Below are 21,893 nucleotides of genomic sequence, written 5' to 3' on the forward strand. Positions count from 1 at the left end.
TAATTCTTGGTATTTTTCTAAAAACAAAAACACTAATTCGAAAAGATACGCACCTTTATGTTCACAGCAGCATTCTTTACAATAGCCCAGATATGTAAGCAACTTAAATATCCATCAGTAAGCATCTTAAATAAAGATGTGTTTCATATATATATATAGTGTACATTACCATGTATATATATATGTATATATGCATATATGTTTTATATAATGTATATTACAATGTAATATGACTCTGCCACAAAAAAGAATAAAATGTTGCCATTTGTGACAACATGCATGGACATCAAGGGTATTATGCTAAGTGAAATAAGAAAGACAAATACCATCTCACTTATACGTGGAATCTATAAAACACAAGGAATGAACAAACATAATAAAACAGAAACAGGCTCACAGATACAGAAAACATACCGGTGGTTGGCAGAGGGGAAGAGGTTGGGAGGGATGAGTAAATGAGGTGAGGGAGCTTAAGAGGTACAAATTTCCAGTTACAAAGTTAATGAGTCACAGGGATGAAATGTACAACATTGGGAGCATAGTCAATAATATTGCAATAACTTTGTCTGGTGACAGATGGTAACTAGAAATAACAGATGTATAGAAATATCAAACCACTATGTTGTACACTTGGAACTAACATAGTGTGGTAAGTCAATTATACTTCAATGAAAAAACTTCTTTTAATTACATACACTAAACAATCTGTTAAGTCAATTTGAAACAACGGGAGAAATTTCAAAAATTAATTTAAAGGGATATAGCAAAAACAAATACTTTAATATTTCTCTATTACAGTTATTACAGGACTCTGCCCACACCCCAATACTGTAGGGTTTTCTTTTTCCTTAATTCATTCCAAGTTATAAAACTACCTCATTCTTTGAAATAGCTGCATCATTTTCCATAGTATGACATTTCATAACCATTTACATATTGATGGACATTTAAGTTGTTTCCCGATTTTTCTTCTTTTTCTTTTTATATTACAAACACTACAACAAACATTAGGTGGGGCAAAAAATGCAGTGAGGTAAAATAGGAACAGAACCCTGGGGGGGTGGGGGGGGATGTGGTTAGAGAAAAAACACAACTTGATGGTAAAAATAATTTCCAATACATCAATTATAACAAAGACAGACAATAAATATTTGCTTAAAAAACCTTTCTGATCACTTACTACGTGCCAGGTTCTCAGGTCACAGAAATAAACAAGACAAAGTCACAGCCCTTCTAGAACTTACATTCTAGTGGGAATGCAAGACTACTGAAAAATATTTCTATGAATAAATTAAGTGATTCACTGAAAACTGAGAAAAGTCTTACCTTACTTATCAACTGTATTATCTCCCCTTCTTTAAAAGTAAGTTCATCTTCATTAGTACCTTCATAGGCAAACAACGTTCTACAATATTCTTTAGCTAAAATGAAAAATGTAAATAATGAAGCTTCTACAAATTGGTTCTTTCAACAAATACTTAAGCCTCTATTTTGTCTAAAGAAATGTACATTAGAAGCTTCTAGAGATGATTTCAATAATTTTGGCCAATACTATATGTTGAATTAAGTAACAATTTCATTAATCATTCATTCAAATAGTTACTACATGACTACTACGTTCTAGGCACAGTTCTAACTGTATCAGATACATCAGTGTACAAAACATACAAAAATCCTTGACCTCATGGTGCTTACATCTAGGAGGATTTAACACTCCAATGAAGTAGTACAATGTAACAAACGTCTTCAACAAATCTAATAATATATTTGAGCATGCTTCATTCCTAATAGGAAAATTTCATTCAAACACTTACCTTTAGTTTTACTTTCAGTGTCTGTTTTTGTTATCTCCACACTCTGAGTTTTGGATCCTAGTGACTGTGTGATTAAGGGCTAGAATAGAAAGGATGGTGTCAATTATTTTAAGTTAGAACAAAGCTAATAATGTTAAACAAAATTTCCATTAACAGTTATCTAGCTCTCCCTAATGGTACTTATAGCCAGGTTAGTAATGTGACTGAAAACTGCCATGAAAAAGATAAATAATTGAAAAGCTACTTAAATGATAGCCCAGAACATCTAGTTTTTAAAACTCCCTATCTTAAGGATAATAAACATACTCTGATACCCATAATACTGTGATTTTAGAACCTCTAAAATAAATAAAAATAGCATTTGAAAATTTACCATGTACCAATCTCTGAGCTAATAAGCACTTTACATACATTGTAACTTAATCCTTAGAACAATCTGCATAAAGTAGGCACTATCATCCACTCCTTTCATGGGTTAGGAGGCAGTTAGGTAATTTGCCCACAATAAAAATAATTTAGTAGTGGAGCTCAGACTTGAACCTAGAAAGTCTGACTCCAGAAGGTGGGCTCTTAAACAACTGCATTAAACTTCCTTACAATGAGACAGAGTATAAAATAAAGTCTTTATACTTACTGCTGCTATGAGAATGAAAACATTTAGGTAATGTTACAACCCTTTGTAACAATATATAGTCTAGGAGGCAATTTTCCACTGTAATTGACTACAGTAAGTCCTTCATCTTGTACTAGTGTTTCCTTGAGTTCTGTCCTCAGAAGTAACACTACATTCGACCCTGGATTTCATTAGTTAAAAATCTGGACATACTGCTAATTTACCTATCATTGTGTGTTCTAGTTATCTTTTAAGATGCTCACTTTAATTTCTCCTAATTTTAACCATCATATCTTCCAATCTGGTCTTACAAACATAGCAAATGTGCTCCCTACTTTATCAATTCCTAGATCAGTGATCAAAGAAAGCCTTCCAAGGCCATCCTATACGGTAACCCTGAGACTACTCTCATTAACAACAACTCTTTAGTGGACATTAAAAATGGCAAATGAAAGATAACCAGTGTAATCATTAATCAAATAAAGTTATTCAATATAATCATAAGCTTCAGAGTTAGAAAGCGACCCCAGATCATCTAGCTTAATGTCCCTCATAATGCAGACATTGCTTCTAGACATTCCTAGCTATTACATGACTATACAGCACTATTCCAACAACAAGAACTCTAATCTTTACCTTTAAAACCAAGAATTAATTAGGCCCATAATCTTAATGCCAGACAGTCACAGAGCTAGGAGAGGGCAGGACAGAAAGTACAAGTTCTCTTTCCTGAACCCAAATTATTATTACATGAGAAAATATGTAACAAGCTGGGAAAGGAAAAAAAAAATGTTGAAACTAACCATTTTAGGAGAAAACATCAGAATATATTTCACCAACCAAAACATTCTAAGTGAAATGTAACTAAAAAAGGCAAGTAAATACTAAAATATTTTAAAATCTTACAGAGTTAAATAAGACACACAAATGAGCACTACAAGGGAAACAATGCTTTAACAGTCAAGGGACAAGCCACCTATGTGAAGTACTCAATCTAATCTCCAAGGTGTTAACACCAGGGAAGACTATATTCTAAGGATTATAGCTATTTCCCCCACAAAATAGAAACTTAACAGTTTATTTTAAAATCTCTTATTAGTATGGTACGTTCACTTTGATTTACTTCACAATGCCAGTGAAACGCTAACAAAAAATGAAGTTCTCCATACAACTAGGGCTAGCAATTAGATTTCACCATCGCTGACAATCCACAGTAAAGTTAAGCAGTGCCTAATTAACTTAATATCTCACTGAGAATTCACTTTAAAATGGCCCATTTTAAGCCTACTTCAAATTGAAAGAAAAACATATAATTTTAGCTTTAAAAGGAAAACAAAAACTTGCCTTTTCTATTTTTACACTCTGATAACTAAAAACTCTAAAGTTTCCACTAAGAAAAGTTTGTGTTAAATTTACCCCCCAAAATCCAATTTTATAAGAATCAAACGTAAACATTAAAGTAAGTCACTTAAACTTGAAAACAGTTTCTCACAGTCTTCTCATTCATAATCTATTATTGGCAATCTCAAAAAAGAAAAGGTAACACAGTTGCAAACTAACTTTTTTAAAAAAAGCTTAATGAGAGAATGAGTGGGGTTAATCTAAGGAAAGCTCATCATTACTACCTTCTCTGGTTTTTTCTCTTCTGTTTCACTACTGGACGTTCTTGTCCTAAGTTTCACAGAGCCTTCTTTAAATATATCTCCAAATCCAACTCCTCGGATTTTCTTTGGCTGGGTAACTGATCCAGGTGCAGTTTCGTTCCCATTTCCCGGAGAAGGTAAAGGTGAGGTAGACCCAGTCAAAACAGTTTCTGAAAGGATAATTTGTTTTTAAAGAATGACACCTAAAATCACAAAAACCTTGACATTCCCCTTCCACAGTATTTATATTCTATACCTCCTAATAAAAAATGGTATAAAATGGTATAAAAATAATAAAATGAGTATTAAAATATCCCAAAGAATAAGATGCACTTTATACTGATTTTTAAAAAAATGTTGTTTTAAAACAATTTTAGGTATTCCTAATTAGTAAAATGCTAATCGGAAATCCAGGAAAGCATGGTATACCAGGTCCTTAAGAAGAGCATATCAAAATTTACAGCTCTTGCACAAAGAAGAAATAATGTAAGACAGAAACATTAAAGAGATAAAGTTAATCATTTAAAAAAGTTACATGACCCAAACTGATCAAAATTAGGGTGATTTTCTGAATATAAAAACTGGAAATATTAGCAAGTTTTTACTTTAAAAAGTCCACAGTTCAAAGCCTGTCATTTTAACTCAGGGATGAAGTAATTAATAATCTAAGAAAAAAGTTCTACAGTAATCATCCAAGAAGATTCCAGAAACATTTCAGAATGAGGGCTGAGGGGTAGGGAAAAATACATGATTTCAGTTCATTTAATTAAGCAGTCTGTTGAAGTTTAATGGTTAAGAACAACAGAGGTAATAATAAAAATGGTAGTTACCACTTATTCAGGGCTTAATCTGTGCCAGCTATTTGTTGAGCACTATACATGAATTATATCTAATTTACATAATCACCCACAGGCTTAACATTAAGCACTATTAATCCTCATTTTCAAAATAAGTAAAATGGGCAGTTATTCAGAACTTTCCCAAGGCCATACAAGTAGTAACAAAGCCAACATTTGAACTGAATTCCAGATGACCCCAAAACCAGTCCTAAATATTTTAACATAATGACTCAGACAACACAAGCCTCTAATCACACATTTGAAACTATCTAAGAAGTTAACAGAAACAACTTTTATGAACTTAAGAAATGTAATGCTAACAAGTACAGTGATCTACCCTAACCACTTGCAACGTTAGCCCAAGCCACATGTATTTTTGGTGATATATTTTAAAATAAATTTTACTCAAAGAAAGCTTACATACAACAAAATGAACCCATTTTAAATGGATATTACAATAATTTTTGACAAATGTATGCACCATGTAACCACAATAACCCAGATACAGAATATCCCTGTCACCCTGAAAACGACACTTACACACGGTCCCAGTCAATTCTTCCTACCCTCAAGTCGCAAGAAACTTCTGATCTTCATTCTGTCAGTATAGGTATGTCCTTTTCAAAAGTTTCATATAAATTAAACATACAGCACGTAAGTCTTTTGTGTCTCCTTCTTTTGCTAAGTGTAATATGTGTTCCATGCATCCACACTTCCTTTTTATCACTAATAGGTATTCCATCAGACAGGTATATCACTATTTACCTACCATTAAGAACGTTAGCTGGTTCTTCATAGATGAACTTTATCCAATTTAGAAAGTTCCCTTCTCTTGCTATCATGAAGAGTTTTTATCGTAAGTGTTGAATACGTAAAAATCTTTCTGCATCTACTGAGATGACCACATGGTTTTTCTCCTTTAAACTTTTTCATATGTTAGATTATATCAACTATTGAATGCATAGAATAAACCGCATTAGTCATAATGTATTAACATTTACATATTTTGCTAGATTTGATGTGCTAATATTTTGTTGAGGATTTCTGTGTTTATCTTCATGAGATAAAGTGTTATAATTCCTAAAGTCATACAGACCTAAGAAATCTGAAAGAATTTGTGGAAGATTAAATGCTTGACAGAATTCACGAGTGAAACCACGTAGGGAATTTTCTTTGTGTGAAGTTCTTTTTCTCTTTTTTTTTTTTTTAAATTATTGGAGTATAATTGCTTTACAGTGTTGTGTTAGTTTCTGCTGTATAACAAAGTGAATCAGCCATATGCATATGTATATCCCCATATCCCCAACCTCAAATCCTCCTTATCCCGCCCCTCTAGGTGGTCCCAAAGCACCGAGCTTATCTCCCTGTGCCATGCAGCTGCTTCCCACTAGCTATCTATTTTACATTTGGTAGTGTATATGTGTCAGTGCTACTCTCTCACTTCGTCACAGCTTACCCTTCTGCCTCCCTGTGTCCTCAAGTTCATTCTCTACTACGTCTGTGTCTTTATTCCTATCCTGCCCCTAGATTCATCAGAACCATTTATTTTTTTAAGATTCCGTATGTATGTTAGCATATGGTTATTTGTTTTTCTCTTTCTGAACTTACTACACTCTATATGACAGACTCTAGGTCCATCCACCTCCCTACAAATAATTAAATTTCGTTTCTTTTTATGGCTGAGTAATAGTCCATTGTATATATGTACCACATATTCTTTATCCATTCATCTGTCGACAGACACTTAGGTTGCTTCCATGTGCTGGCTATTGTAAATAGTGCTGCAAAGAACATTGTGGTACATGACTCTTTTGAATTATGGTTTTCTCAGCGTATATGCCCAGTAGTGGGATTGCGGGGTCATACGGTAGTTCTATTTTTAGTTTTTTAAGGAGCCTCCCTACTGTTCTCCATAGTGGCTGTATCAATTTACATTCCCACCAACAGTGCAAGAGGGTTCCCTTTTCTCCACACCCTCTCCAACATTTACTGTTTGTAGATTTTTTGATGATGGCCATTCTGACCACTGTGAGGTGATGCCTCATTGTAGTTTTGATTTGCATTTCTCTTATGATTAGTGATATTGAGCATCTTTCCATGTGTTTATTGGCAATCTGTATATCTTCTTTAGAGAAATGTCTATTTAGGTCTTCTGCCCATTTTTGCATTGTATTGTTTTTTTGATATTGAGCTGAATGAGCTGCTTGTTTATTTTGGAGATTAATCCTTTGTCAGTTGCTTTGTTTGCAAATATTTTCTCCCATTCTGAGGGGTTTTTTTGTCTTTTATGGTGCCCTTTGCTGTGCAAAAGCTTTTAAGTTTCATTAGGTCCCATTTGCTTATTTTTGTTTTTATTTCCATTTCTCTAGGAGGTGGGTCAAAAAGGATCTTGCTGTGATTTATGTCATAGAGTGTTCTGCCTATGCTTTCCCCTAAGAGTTTTATAGTGTCTGGCTGTACATTTAGGTCTTTAATCCATTTTGAGTTTATTTTTGTGTATGGTGTTAGGGAGTGTTGTAATTTCATTCTTTTACATGTAGCTGTCCAGTTTTCCCAGCACCACTTACTGAAGAGGCTGCCTTTTCCCCATTGTATATTCTTGCCTCCTTTATCAAAAATAAGGTGACCATATGTGCATGGGGTTATCTCTGGGCTTTCTATCCTGTTCCACTGATCTATATTTCTGTTTCTGTGTCTTGATTACTGTAGCTTTGTGGTATAGTCTGAAGTCCAGGAGCCTGATTCCTTCAGTTCCGTTTTTCTTTCTCAAGATTGTTTTGGCTATTAGGTGTCTTTTGTGTTTCCATACAAATTGCGAAAATTTTTGTTCTAGTTCTGTGAAAAATGCCATTGGTAATTTGATAGGGATTGCATTGAATCTGTAGATTGCTTTGGTTAGTATAGTCATTTTTACAATGTTGATTCTTCCAATCCAAGAACAAGGTATATCTTTCCATCTGTTTCTATCATCTTCAATTTCTTTCATCAGTGTCTTATAGTTTTCTGCATACAGGTCTTTTGTCTCCTTAGGTAGGTTTATTCCTAGGTATTTTATTCTTTTTGTTGCAATGGTAAATGGGAGTGTTTCCTTAATTTCTCTTTCAGATTTTTCATCATTAGTGTATAGGAATGCAAGAGATTTCTGTGCATTAATTTTGTATCCTGCTACTCTACCAAATTCATTGATTAGCTCTAGTAGTTTTCTGGTGGCATCGACAGGATTCTCTATGTATAGTATCATGTCATCTGCAAACAATGACAGCTTTACTTTTTTTCCAATTTGGATTCCTTTTCTTTCTTTTTCTTCTCTGATTGCTGCGGCTAAAACTTCCAAAACTATGATGAATAATAGTGGTGAGAGTGGGCAACCTTGTCTTGTTCCTGATCTTAGTGGAAATGGTTTCAGTTTTTCACCATTGAGAATGATGTTGGCTGTGGGTTTCTCATAATGACCTTTATTATGTTGAGATAAGTTCCCTCTATGCCTACTTTCTGGAGGGTTTTTACCATAAATGAGTGTTGAATTTTGTCAAAAGCTTTTCTGCATCTGTTGAGATGATCATATGGTTTTTCTCCTTCAATTTGTTAATATGGTGTATCACATTGATTGATTTATGTATATTGAAGAATCCTTGCATTCCTGGGATAAACCCAACTTGATCATGGTGTATGATCCTTTTAATGTGCTGTTGGATTCTGTTTGCTAGTATTCTGTTGAGGATTTTTCATCTATGTTCATCAGAGATATTGGCCTGTAGTCTTCTTTTTTTGTGACATCTCTGTCTGGTTTTGGTATCAGGGTGATGGTGGCCTCGTAGAATGAGTTTGGGAGTGTTCCTCCCTCTGCTATATTTTGGAAGAGTTTGAGAAGGATAGGTGTTAGCTCTTCTCTAAACGTTTGATAGAATTCGCCTGTGAAGCCATCGTGTCCTGGGCTTTGGTTTGTTGGAAGATTTTTAATCACAGTTTCAATTTCAGTGCTTGTGATTGGTCTGTTTATATTTTCTATTTCTTCCTGGTTCAGTCTCAGAAGGTTGTGCTTTTCTAAGAATTTGTCCATTTATACCAGGTTGTCCATTTTATTAGCATATAATTGCTTGTAGTAATCTCTCATTATCCTTTGTATTTCTGCAGTGTCAGTTGTTACTTCTCCTTTTTCATTTCTAATTCTATTGATTTGACTTCTCGCTTTTTTTCTTGGTGAGTCTGGCTAATGGTTTATCAATTTTGTTTATCTTCTCAAAGAACCAGCTTTTAGTTTTATTGATCTTTGCTACTGTTTCCTTCATTTCTTTTTCATTTATTTCTGATCTGATCTTTATGATTTCTTTCCTTCTGCTAACTTTGGGGTTTTTCTTGTTCTTCTTTCTCTAATTGCTTTAGGTGTAAGGTTAGGTTATTTATTTGAGATGTTTCTTGTTTCTTGAGGTAGGATTGTATTGCTGTAAACTTCCCTCTTAGAACTGCTTTTGCTGCATCCCACAGGTTTTGAGTCGTCATGTTTTCATTGTCATTTGTTTCTAGGTATTTTTTGATTTCTTCTTTGATTTCTTCAGTGATCTCTTGGTTATTTAGTAGTGTATTGTTTAGCCTCCATGTGTATTTTTTACAGATTTTTTCCTGTAATTGATATCTAGTCTCATAGCATTGTGGTCAGAAAAGATACTTGATACGATTTCAATTTTCTTAAATTTACCAAGGCTTAATTTGTGACCCAAGATATGATCTATCCTGGAGAATGTTCCATGAGCACTTGAGAAGAAAGTGTATTCTGTTGTTTTTGGATGGAATGTCCTATAAATATCAATTAAGTCCATTTGTTTAATGTGTCTTTTAAAGCTTGTGTTTCCTTATTTATTTTCATTTTGGATGATCTGTCCATTGGTGAAAGTGGGGTGTTAAAGTCCCCTACTATGATTGTGTTACTGTCGATTTCCCCTTTTATGGCTGTTAGCATTTGCCTTATGTATGGAGGTGCTCCTATGTTGGGTGCATAAGTATTTACAATTGTTATATCTTCTTCTTGGATTGACCCCTTGATCATTATGTAGTGTCCTTCTTTGTCTCTTGTAATATTCTTTATTTTAAAGTCTATTTTGTCTGATATGAGAATTGCTACTCCAGCTTTCTTTTGATTTCCATTTGCATGGAATATCTTTTTCCATCCCCTCACTTTCAGTCTGTATGTGTCCCTAGGTCTGAAGTGGGTCTCTTGTAGACAGCATTTGTACGGGTCTTGTTTTTGTATCCATTCAGCCAGTCTATGTCTCTTGGTTGGAGCACTTGATCCATTTACATTTAAGGTAATTATCAATATGTATGTTCCTATTACCATTTTCTTAATTGTTTTGGGTTTGTTTTTGTAGGTCTTTTCCTTCTCTTGTGTTTCCTGCCTAGAGAAGTTCCTTTACTATTTGCTGTAAAGCTGGTTTGGTGGTACTGAATTCTCTTAACTTTTGCTTATCTGTAAATTTCTCCATTGAATCTGAACAAGATCCTTGCTGGGTAGAGTAATCTTGGTTGTAGGTTTTTCCATTTCATCACTTTAAATATGTCCTGCCACTCCCTTCTGGCTTGCAGAGTTTCTGCTGAAAAATCAGCTGTTAACCTTATGGGGATTCCCTTGTATGCTATTTGTTGCTTTTCCCTTGCTGCTTTTAATATTTTTTCTTTGTATTTAATTTTTGGTAGTTTGATTACTATGTGTCTCGACATGTTTCTCTTTGGGTTTATCCTTTATGGTACTCTTTGTGCTTCCTGGACTTGATTATTTCCCTTCCCATGTTAGGGAAGTTTTCAACTATAATCCCTTCAAATATTTTCTCAGACCCTTTTTTTTGTCTTATTCTTCTGGGACCCCTATAATTCGAATGTTGGTGCGTTTGTTTTCCCAGAGGTCTCTGAAACTGTCCTCAATTCTTTTCATTCTTTTTTTCTTTATTCTGCTCCCTGGTAGTTATTTCTATCATTTTATCTTCCAACTCACTTATCCTTTCTTCTGCTTCAGTTATTCTGTTATTGATTCCTTCTAGAGTATTTTTAATTTCAGTAATTGTGTTGTTCACCACTGTTTGTTTGCTCTTTAGTTCTTCTAGATCCTTGTTAAATGTTTCTTGTATTTTCTCCATTCTCTTTCTGAGATTTTGGATCATCTTTACTATCATTACTCTGAATTCTTTTTCAGGTAGGTTGCCTATTTCGTCTTCATTTATTTGGTCTTGTAGGTTTTTACCTTGCTCCTTCGTCTGTAACATATTTTTTTGTCTTTTTTTTTTTTTTTTTGATGGGTGGTGCTGTATTCCTGTCTTACTGGTTGTTTGGCCTGAGACGTCCAGCACTGGAGTTTGCAGGCAGTTAGATAGAGCTGGGTCTTGGTGCTGAGATGAGGACCTCTGGGAGACCTCACTCCAATTGGTATTCCCTGGGATCTGAGGTTCTCTGTTAGTCCAGTGGTTTGGACTCGGAGCTCCCACCACAGGAGCTCGGGCCCGACCTCTGGCCTGGGAACCAAGATCCTGCAAGCTTTGTTGTGCCGTTAAAAAAAAAAAAAAAAAAAAAAAGGAAGTAAGAAAAAAAGAAAAAGGAGCAGTACAATATTAAAGAATAAAAAACAAAATAAAATTAGAAAGATAAAAAATATATTAGGAAAAATAAAACTCTAATTGAAACAACTGCAAAAGGTAAATAAGATGAAACAACTGCAAAAAGGTAAAATAAAACCACAGCAGAAAAAAGAAAAAAAGGGGGGGGAGGGGAGAACAAGCCAAAAGGAGAGATCACCGGTCGCTAGGGTTTCCTCCCATCCCCTTAGGTGTCTGTGGTCTCCCATGGGTGCCTGCTAGGTGCCTTAGTTGTGAGGAGACGCGAATTCCGCGTCCTCCTAGTATGCCATCTTGACTACACCTCCTGTGTGAAGATTTTTGATAATGAATTCAATTATGAATCAGCAGATGATTCTAAGGTGCAATTATTCGTTTGAGTATTTGATTATAGCCATAAAATAAACAGTTTCTTTTAGATTTAGTGATTCTAAACTTTACTACAGTCATTAAAGCATATATCATTAAAATAAATGCATAGATATTTCAATTATCTAGTACTAATGGATAGGCTAATTGCTTTTGAACTCTAGAGTTAAACCTTCTTGATCCATATCTCACCTCTTCCACTGTATATGCCCAGTTTCTTCACCTGCAAAATGGGATACTTCATAGGATTGTTATGAGAATTAAATCAGTTGATTCCTGTAAAGCACTTAAAACAGTGTCTGGCTCAGGGCCTATTACTTTTAACAAGTTTAAAGATGTATTATTGAAAACTATTCAAGTAGGAAAGAGCATGATCACATAGAAGGAGCAAAAAATAAAAGGGCAACGTAGACACTAGAAGGAAGAAAGCAGCGGGTCGGGGGAGAAGGCAGGGACAAAGGAGGAGAAAAGAGCAAAAGAATGGAGAGAAAGGGTAAACAGAAGGTCTCATAATCAGACAAAACAGAAATCTTACCCTATATGGTATTTCTAATATTTTTATGTCTATGTTTTATCCATCAGAGACTGTCCTTGCATTGCTAAGCTTTAAAAAAAATTATATTTCCATTTTATGTATGGCACTGTCAGTCATAAAACCTAACAGCGAATCTTCCTATTAAACCTAAAACTCTCCCTTCCTCCCTTTCTCATGAAATCTCTACAGCAAAAACTACTTGATGACTTGCACCTCCATATAAAATGACTTAAAACCACCAAGAGCCCCAAAATACAACTACTTTTTGAAAAACAAACAAGATTCATTATGTGAACTGCACTGAGTGCTAAAGAAAAATAATATAAAGTAAGAAACCTGATGAAAATACAAAGCACTTAATGGAAGCAATCCAAGTTCACTATTAAAGTGAATGGGTCTTACATTAAGGTAAAACATGTAAACCAAGTAGAAGAACTTGGAATCTACTTTAGTTGCTGGCATAAATTCTCCCTCTTTTTACTCCAAGAAGAACATCTTTCACCATCATTCAAAGATTTTTATGATACTCCTACATTTCCTAAGAAAATGTTGTGTTTGTGTGTTATGGACTTAAAATCTGTATTCCTTAGTTCCTAAAAAGAATCATTTAGAAAGAGCATCTGGCTCTAACAACAACTTGTAAAGACTCATATAACATATTACCAGTAAAAGCACTGAAGCCCCAAAACATTCTTCCTTACAAAGCTGCTCACCAGGAGAAAGAGTTCAAGGTGAAAGCTAATGTGAGGTTAGACACCAAAGTAAATTGTGCACCATCTTAACTCCTGGAGACTAGGCTGCAGATCACCAAATTTCTATCCACCACCTTTGGCACACCCAGGGTGCATCACCATTCTACAAGGATCCTGTGCCCCACTAGCAATAAGCATCATCTTCCTTTTCAGAGCCTGAATAATGAAATGAAACCTCAGATTGACTCCTCCGAAGAGAATGAACATAAGACACGAGAACTCCTGAAGAACAATCTATCAGAGTTTCTTAAACATTTTGTGCAATGCATCCCTCTAGTAGCCCGGTAAAGCCCAGAGGGATACATGGCTCAAAACATTTAACAATCCCTGTTGGGACCTTTTTAGTCTCCTCAAAATTCTGACCTCTTCACTCTGCACCTCATTCTTCGCTTCTCTCCTTTCTTGTTGAAGAAATTAAAAGTCAGATTATCTCGCCCTCAGCTTCTGGGCACTAACTCTGAAGTACCTCCAATAAATTGAAACTAATCATGATACCTATAATGTAAATCTCATTTCCTCCCACCTCCTGGGTAAATCCTGTTCTGCTGATAAATCCCATTCTTCTGAATTTGCATCTTCAGCTTCTCCCTCTCTACTTGTCCTCTGCCATTAGCATTTGAAAATGATCAAGACTTTTCCTTCTTAAGAAAAGAAGGAAAACATTCTGGAGTATAAGTTGCTACACTGCTTTACATTTACCAATCACCTCTCTTCACTGCTTTTGTCCAGGTCACTAATGATTTCTTCAACCCTAAATCAGGATTACATTTTATTTCTTACCTTACTTATCTTATTTAACTTTGCAGCAGCATCTGACACTACTGTCCATGTCCTCCCTGAAATACTCCCTTCCAATGATGACCACTCACTCACAGGTTGCCTCCTGGCTCTCTCTCTGTGCCTTCTTGGTCTTCTTTTTAGTTACTCTGTCTTGGCCTAGACCATAAATGTTGCTACATAGGATTCTATCTTAGGCTGTATTCCTTTTCCATCCTAGACAGTCTCCCTAGGTAATCTCATCCAACTCCATGGTTTCTTGTACCACCTAACATACTTTCAAGCCTCAATTTTGGACATCCACCCCAAATTTCTTTTCAAGGTTTCAGATACACACATACAGCTGACTATCAAATATCTTCACTTGGATGCCCTGACACCCCCACAGGACTCAAAGTCAACATCTCCAAAAGTGAATTCATCATCTTCTCCCAAAACTTATCCCTTCTCTGCAAATGACATCATCTACCCAGCTTACTGACCAAAGATCTGGTAGCCATTGACTCTTCTTTCTCAGTCATTCCCCATCATCCCATCATCCCAAGGTGCAGTTCTTTATACCGCCTATTTAGCACAGGAATGCTACCCATGTTTCTCCATTCCCATGATCACTCCTCTAGTTTAGGTTAATACTATTTCTACCTAAATTATCAAAACATTCTCAACTGGTCTCGCTACCCCAATCTTATTCTCCTCCAATCCACTCTTGACACTGCAACCAAACCACTCTATCTAAAAGGTAATCTGGGGCTTCCCTGATGGCACAGTGGTTGAGAATCCGCCTGCCAATGCAGAGGACATGGGTTCGAGCCCTGGTCCGAGAAGATGCCACATGCCGCAGAGCAACTAAGCCTGTGTGCCACAACTACTGAGCCCACATGCCTAGAGCCCATGCTCCACAAAAAGAGAAGCCACTGCAATGAGAAGCCCGCGCACTGCAACGAAGAGTAGCCCCCGCTCGCCACAACTAGAGAAAAGCCCATGTGCAGCAACAAAGACCCAAAGCAGTCAAAAATAAATAAATAAAATAAATAAAGTAATCTGATCATTTCTCTCCCCTCTAAGGCTTCTCTGTGACTTGACTACCAGTTCTGTAATGCCTTCTTAAGCCTGACCCAACAATTTCTCTAGCCTCAAAACCTACCACATCCAACCATACACTCTATAATCCCTCTGAATTGAATCTCTTTCAGGATCTTGAAACTGCTCTGCTCATTCTTTACCCTCTGCCACAAACCTGCCTAGGGATCTCCTACCCATTCTGAGATCTCAATCTTTAACTTCCTATGGGGTGCATTCCCTTACATCCTTCCCAGTCTGAGCTAGCTCTTTACACATCTATAGCACCCTGAATCTTCCTGCCACAAATATTTCTCATGCTGAATTATAATCACTTGTCTAATATTCTTTTCTTTCTCCACGGACCAAAAGCTTCAAATATGGGGAATAATCGTGACTATGTTGCTCATCACTGTATTCCCATAAACATGCACACTATGTTCAACAATAAGCACTCAATATACTGAATGAACAAACATATGAATGTTGAATTAACTAAATAACAGCGTTTATATTTAGAATTTCCCTTCACTCACTTCAACTTTTAAATTTCAGATTTGGGGATGCACTGAGTCCATGGGAAATGCCATCGAACCCACATATTACTGCTCATATTTCTCACAGGGGTGAAAGTACATGACTGACATGCAAACAAATGAGCTAAATCAGTGAGAATTACCTAACAGCCTCACCCCCATATGTTAAATAAAACAGTAAAGTAAAAAGATCAGAAGAGAATTCCAGTTGTGATTTTACCACTCGGTGGTTAAATAATCTGAGTTATAATTTCTTTACCTTTAAAGTGGAGGTGACACTAACTTCAAAAATTATGAGGATTTAACATGACAAAGTATTTGAAAAGTTCTCTGTACACCAAAACCCACTATGCATTCATGCATCCACTGAGCAACACTGTGACACTGCTTTAGAAACTAGGTGTGCAGCAGTGAGCAAAACAAAATATATAACCTAATGTGGGGGCAGACAGACAATAAGAAAGTAAATAAGAAATAATAACAAATGTATCAAAGAAGATAAGGGAATTAAAGAATGGAAGATAGAAGCTTTTTGCTGTTTTATACAGAGCTATTAGGAAAGGCCTCACTGAAAAGGTGATTTCTGAGGAGAATCCTGAAATCAAACTGAAAGCCATTAAGGATATCTCAAAGGACATTCTGGGCAAATATATACAGCACGTACAAAGGCTGTGAGACAGAAATGTTCCTGACATCTTTAAAAACAATAAGAAGACTAATGAGAACAAAGGGGATGGTTAAGTAGGAAATAAAGTCAGAGAGGCGGGGGGAGACATTTGGGGGTGCCAGATCTTGGAGGGTTCTATAGCCAATTTAAGAAGACTTTGGCTTTTACTCTAAGTAAAATCGACAGCTACCGGAGGGTAAGCACTTTAACATTCAGTACGGAGATAACGGCAAATAACAGACTATTGCAATTATACAGGAAAAGATAACTTACACCAGGGTAGCAGCTGTTGAGGTGGTAAAAGAAAACAGATTCTGTACATTTATTTAGTAGGTGACAAAGTCTGTTACTGAATCAAGTATAGAGTGTGGTATTATAAAGAAGAGTAAAGGTGAATCCAATTCTTTGGTCTAAGTAAAAGAAGGATGGAGTTGCCATTAGCGCAGATGAAGAAGACTGTACAGACCAAATTTGGGTACAGAGAAAAGAAGATCAGTTTTGACCATCTTAGTTCAAGATGCCTATTTAGACATCAAAATGGAGATTTTTTTTTTTAATAAATTTATTTATTTATTTTTGGCCGCGTTGGGTCTTCGTTGCTGCAAGCAGGTTTCTCTGTTTGCGGTGAGCGGGGGCTACTCTTCGATGTGGTGCGCGGGCTTCTCATTGTGATGGTTTCTCTTTGTTGCGGAGCACGGGCTCTAGGCGCACAGGTTTTAGTAGTTGTGGCACGCAGGCTCAGTAGTTGTGGCGCACCGGCTTAGTTGCTCCGTGGCATGTGGGATCTTCCTAGACCAGGGCTCGAACCCATGTCCCCTGCATTGGCAGGTGGATTCTTAACCACTGTACCACCAGGTAAGTCCCAAAATGGAGATTTTTATAGGCTTGATGTGGGGAGAAGACTTAACAAGGGATAAAATACCAGTAGATATAGTCACTGGCTTTATTAAAAAGAAGGAAAATTGAAAGCAAGTCCTACTTAGGAAATAAGTGGAATCTGAAAGGCGACAAAAAGACACTCTAAACAAGAAAGGCTAAGAATATTTAACAAAATGAAAGGGCAGTCATTTCATTATAAAAACTGAAACATCACACTTCCCTAGAGAAGCAAAGCTTTTCCTGAAATTGACTACTAAAAAGATACTAATCTTGAGATTTTATATAGAAACCACTGAGTAATAGAATAGATTATAAGTTTACCACATTCCTAAATATAATAGGGGCTTTTTTTATAGCTTTTATACCACGGTTCTTCAATGAAAACTGAGGGCATAAAAATAAATTACCCTAAGGCTCAGGTAATACTGTCTACCTACTGTCTAGAGTCAGAATTATCTTCTTAGCAGTAATAGCTAGAATTTAACTAGTCAAACCATGAACATCATCCCATATACTTCAGTTTATTTATTAAAAGAGAAGAGAAGAGCTCTACTAAATGTAAAGGAGTGTAAGAAGAAACTATGTAAAATAAACAAATGCAGTGGATATGGCATTCTAATACTGTAAGCAAAAAACAAATTAAAAAATTTATAATGTACAGTTGGTAATTCTTGTAACAGTTACCAGAAACATACACCATTTTACTGACTAAAAAAGACTATCAAAACACCAGTTATACATAGAAGATGTTATATTTTGTTAGGACACAGGAATAGTGGACATGAATTCTCTAAGTCATAATGCATAAGATATCAAACTCTTAAATTAAAACTTAAAGGACTCTATGCCTTTATCACTAAAGTTCTAAAGACCTTATAAAGCACTCACTTCCTGGCATTTACATCAATATGCAAAAACTTTCTGCCTAAAACTTAGAGTTAAAAAAAAAAAGGAATTACAGTGTACTTCAACCACTGACTTCCCACCCCATAATCACAAAGCTCCACATTTAGAATGCACTGCTATTGGCAAGGGATTAAGCAAGCAAGGAAGTACATTTTTAACAGATATGATTCTGCAAGGTTACTAAAATTCTAAGAAGGCTGAATACTGCAAGGAATGCCCAAAGTATTTATAATTATGAAAGTAATGAACTACATCCAAATTTAAATTTGTCTTTTGCTACTGGTTCCACATGGACTTTAAATTTTGTACATACTTTAAGGGCTCAGTTTACAAGGCATCATAAAGATGATGGAAATGTCCTGCACATTTATTGTGGTAGTGGTTTTCATGGATGTATACAGTTGTCAAAATCATCAAATTGTATATTTTACATATACACAGTTTACTGTATGTAAATTATATGTCCAATAAGGTTAATTTTTTTAAATGTCACAGAAACTAGTTTGAAGGCTCTCTCACTGGCCAAACCTGGCAGTATCAAAATAAATAATAATGGCAATAATAGATTAATACCTAGTGAATAAAAAAGAAACAACTGATGAGTCCACGCTGATTTAAAAAAAAAAAAAAAACAACTGGGGAGAAAGCAAAATACTTCTCTATAGAAGAATGTCAAATAATAAACAGATGGGATGATGGAATTAGAAAATCATCATTTTGCAACTATCACAGTAATAACTGATTCAGGCAAAATTTATCTGTGGATGCTTTAACTGCTGAGTGAAAGTTTGATGAGGAATGAGATATTTACATAGTCTCAAAGTACCTCCCCACAAGACACTTATCAATTAGAAGGAAAAAAACAGTAAACTTACAGTAGCAGCACAGCTTTAACCAAGTAATCAAATTTAACATCACCAATAATAAAAGACACAAAGTACACGTGTCCTCCATACAATACAATGAGACATCATCATTCTGTAGCCCTATCAGTAAAATATAACCTGAAACTAAACATGAAGAATCAGAAGAAAAATCTAAACTGGGATTCATTATACAAAATAACCAGCTTAAACTCTTTAAAAATGTCAAGGTTGGGCTTCCCTGGTGGCGCAGTGGTTGAGAATCTGCCTGCTAATGCAGGGGACATGGGTTCGAGCCCTGGTCTGGGAAGATCCCACATGCCGCGGAGCAGCTAGGCCCGTGTGCCACAATTACTGAGCCTGCGCGTCTGGAGCCTGTGTTCCGCAACAAGAGAGGCCGCGATAGTGAGAGGCCCGCGCACCGCGATGAAGAATGGCCCCCGCTCGCGGCAACTAGAGAAAGCCCTCGCACAGAAACGAAGACCCAACACAGCCATAAATAAATAAATAAATAAGAATTAAAAATGTCAAGGTCAAGAAAAACAGAGAAAGGTTGGGGATCTATTCTAAGCAAAAGAAACTTAAATTCTCTGCATGGTCCTGTCTAGGAGAAAAAAATAGCTATGTAAAGTATACTAGAACAATTAAGAATTCTGTATATGGACTGTGAATTAAACAGTACTGGTAATATTAAATATCTTGATTTTGATAACTATACTGTAGTTATAAGAGACTGTTCTTGTTCTTAGGAAATACACGCTGAAGTACTTAAAGGTAAAGGAAAAAAAGACCCCCAGATTTTTAAATAGAAATTGAGTAATAAATTAGCAAACGAGGCAAAATGTTAACAATTGGTGGTGAATCTGGATAAAGGGTATATGGGACCTCTTTATTTTTGCAATGTTGCTCCAAGTTAAAAAAAAAGTTTCAAGAAAAAAAAAAAATCAGTGTACTGCAGTTTAAAGGATGGACCCATAAAGTGAGAGGTAGTGAGCAAAAGTACACAGGAATGAGGTCAGAAACAGAAAATTCTTAGAAGTCTTGAGTCTTCTAAGAATATGCATGTAGAATAATATTAAGTGGTAATTTCTAAAAGTTTTAGGTTTCTCTGCTACAGAATGAGGGGGTGGTACTAGGAGTTCATAGCTCTAAACCTAGATGTCTGTGAGCTTGCTCTATCATTTCATGCCCTATTCTACCATTTCATTACTTGACTTTTTTCAAAGCTCAACACTTTCTTGAGAAGGAGAAAAAAACTGCATAAATCTTTCATGTGCAAACAAACCATAATTATGGATGAGGATAAAAGTTTCAGAGAACTTTCTTAATAAGGTTTAAAATGGTAGAACTAAAAATGCATCACAAAAACTTTAGGAATTATCTCAACAATGATTTCTAGATACCTTTTATAAATTATGTTTAATATTACCATCTATTAAATGTAAAATTATTTAATTTTTTTCTCTAAAATTTGTTCCCTCACCATTGAGGACAGTGAGGCTTACAAATGCATTTGCTACACATAACAACCTTATAATGCTTTCCTACTTAATTTCAAAATATTGAAGGTACCGACAAAAAGAAGCAAAAGAAACTAGGTTCAAAACAATCTGCAATGTTGCAAGCATTATGCTTAGAAACTATCTTGCTAGTTCACAGAACAGTCCTCTTAGGTAAAAATTATTATTCCCATTTTGCACACTAACTACAGTTAAGCAAAGATGACCAAACCACAGTCCCTGCCATCATGGAGCCCAACATCCTAGATAGATTAAAAAACAGAAGTGTCCACTGGAATGCAATATGAAGTACTAGGTACAGAAGCAGTCTGGACAACCTTAAGACTTCATCTCATTGTTTTGAATGATATATAGTTGCTATGGTCTGCAAATTTGTGTCCCTGCAAAATTCCTATGTTGAAATCCTAACCCCACAAATTAAGAGGTGGGGCTTTTGAGAGGTGATTAGGTCATGAGGGCAGAACCCTCAGGAATGGGATTAGTGCCTTACAAAAGAGGCTCCAGAGAGATCCCTTGCCTCTTCCACCATGTGAGGACAAAGTGAGAAGTCACCAACCATGCAACAGGAAGAGGGCCTCACTAGAACTCAACTATGCTGGCTCGCCTTGATCTTGGACTTCCCAGCCTCCAGAACTGTGAGAAATAGATTTCTGTTGTTTATGCTACCCAGTCTGTGGTGTTTTGTTATAGCAGCCCTAATGGACTAAAACAATAGTCTTCATATCTTGACGTTACACTGCCTTTGAAAAAAATGGCGACACTGGCAACCTTAAGGTTGTATGTCTACACCTCAATATCTGAGTCTATCTAACCGTTACACAACTGCCAAATAATACTAGTTAATGCAAGCACAAAACCCTGAACATTCTCACTACACATACTTTTCCATAAAGAAAAAGATCTACTTATCCCTACACTACCACTTATGAATTTAGTTTCTCTTAAAAAAAAAAAAAAATTCTCCTAAATCCCACAGCAATTCACAGACGTAAAAAAAATTACATCTAGCTTTGGGATAAAATCTTTTTCAATTGTACTTTTGAATAGTGAACAAATTTAAGATTAATTTATAGGTGAGTCTCTAAATGACAGAGATCACAAAATAATTAAATGACATTCTGGCTGCACATGGAAAACAAAATCTATTATGTGAATATAGAAAACAACCAAAGGAAGATTTGTTTTAAACTTCTACTATTTCTGAAGTAGTTCGGCCATTTGCAAACTCTGGGCAAAATTGTATACAAGTAGGTCTTAAGTGGAAAGAAATCAGATAACGTAAGTAGTATTATTTCATAATAAGGGAGGGAGGGAGGCAGGGAGGCAGGGAGGCAGGGAGGCAGGGAGGCAGGGAGGCAGGGAGGCAGGGAGGCAGGGAGGCGGGAATTATCTCAACAACGACTATACATTTACTTCAGGTTGAAGCAGACATCGGAAGGAAAAATACTAAATTATTTGCCTAGATATTCAGGCAAATATTCACTTTAAGTCCCTGTCATAAAGTGCTTTTCTTTAAGGTAGA

At 35.8% G+C, this 21,893-nt stretch overlaps 1 protein-coding gene across 2 annotated transcripts in view; it reads right to left on the reverse strand.

The window, feature by feature from the left end:
• Positions 1–21,893, reverse strand: part of LOC118903697 (CD2 associated protein) — a 112,629-nt gene that overhangs the window by 31,553 nt on the left and 59,183 nt on the right. For both annotated transcript variants that reach the window (XM_036869022.1, XM_036869023.1), the window contains exons 6-8: positions 4,053–4,240; positions 1,815–1,893; positions 1,327–1,421 (exon numbers count right to left, since the gene is read on the reverse strand). In XM_036869022.1, coding sequence (XP_036724917.1) covers positions 1,327–1,421; positions 1,815–1,893; positions 4,053–4,240 — 362 coding nt within the window. The remainder of the gene's footprint in view (positions 1–1,326; positions 1,422–1,814; positions 1,894–4,052; positions 4,241–21,893) is intronic.

The sequence above is a fragment of the Balaenoptera musculus genome, chromosome 11 (assembly GCF_009873245.2).
Source record: "Balaenoptera musculus isolate JJ_BM4_2016_0621 chromosome 11, mBalMus1.pri.v3, whole genome shotgun sequence".
In the NCBI taxonomy this organism is placed as follows: Eukaryota; Metazoa; Chordata; class Mammalia; order Artiodactyla; family Balaenopteridae; genus Balaenoptera; species Balaenoptera musculus.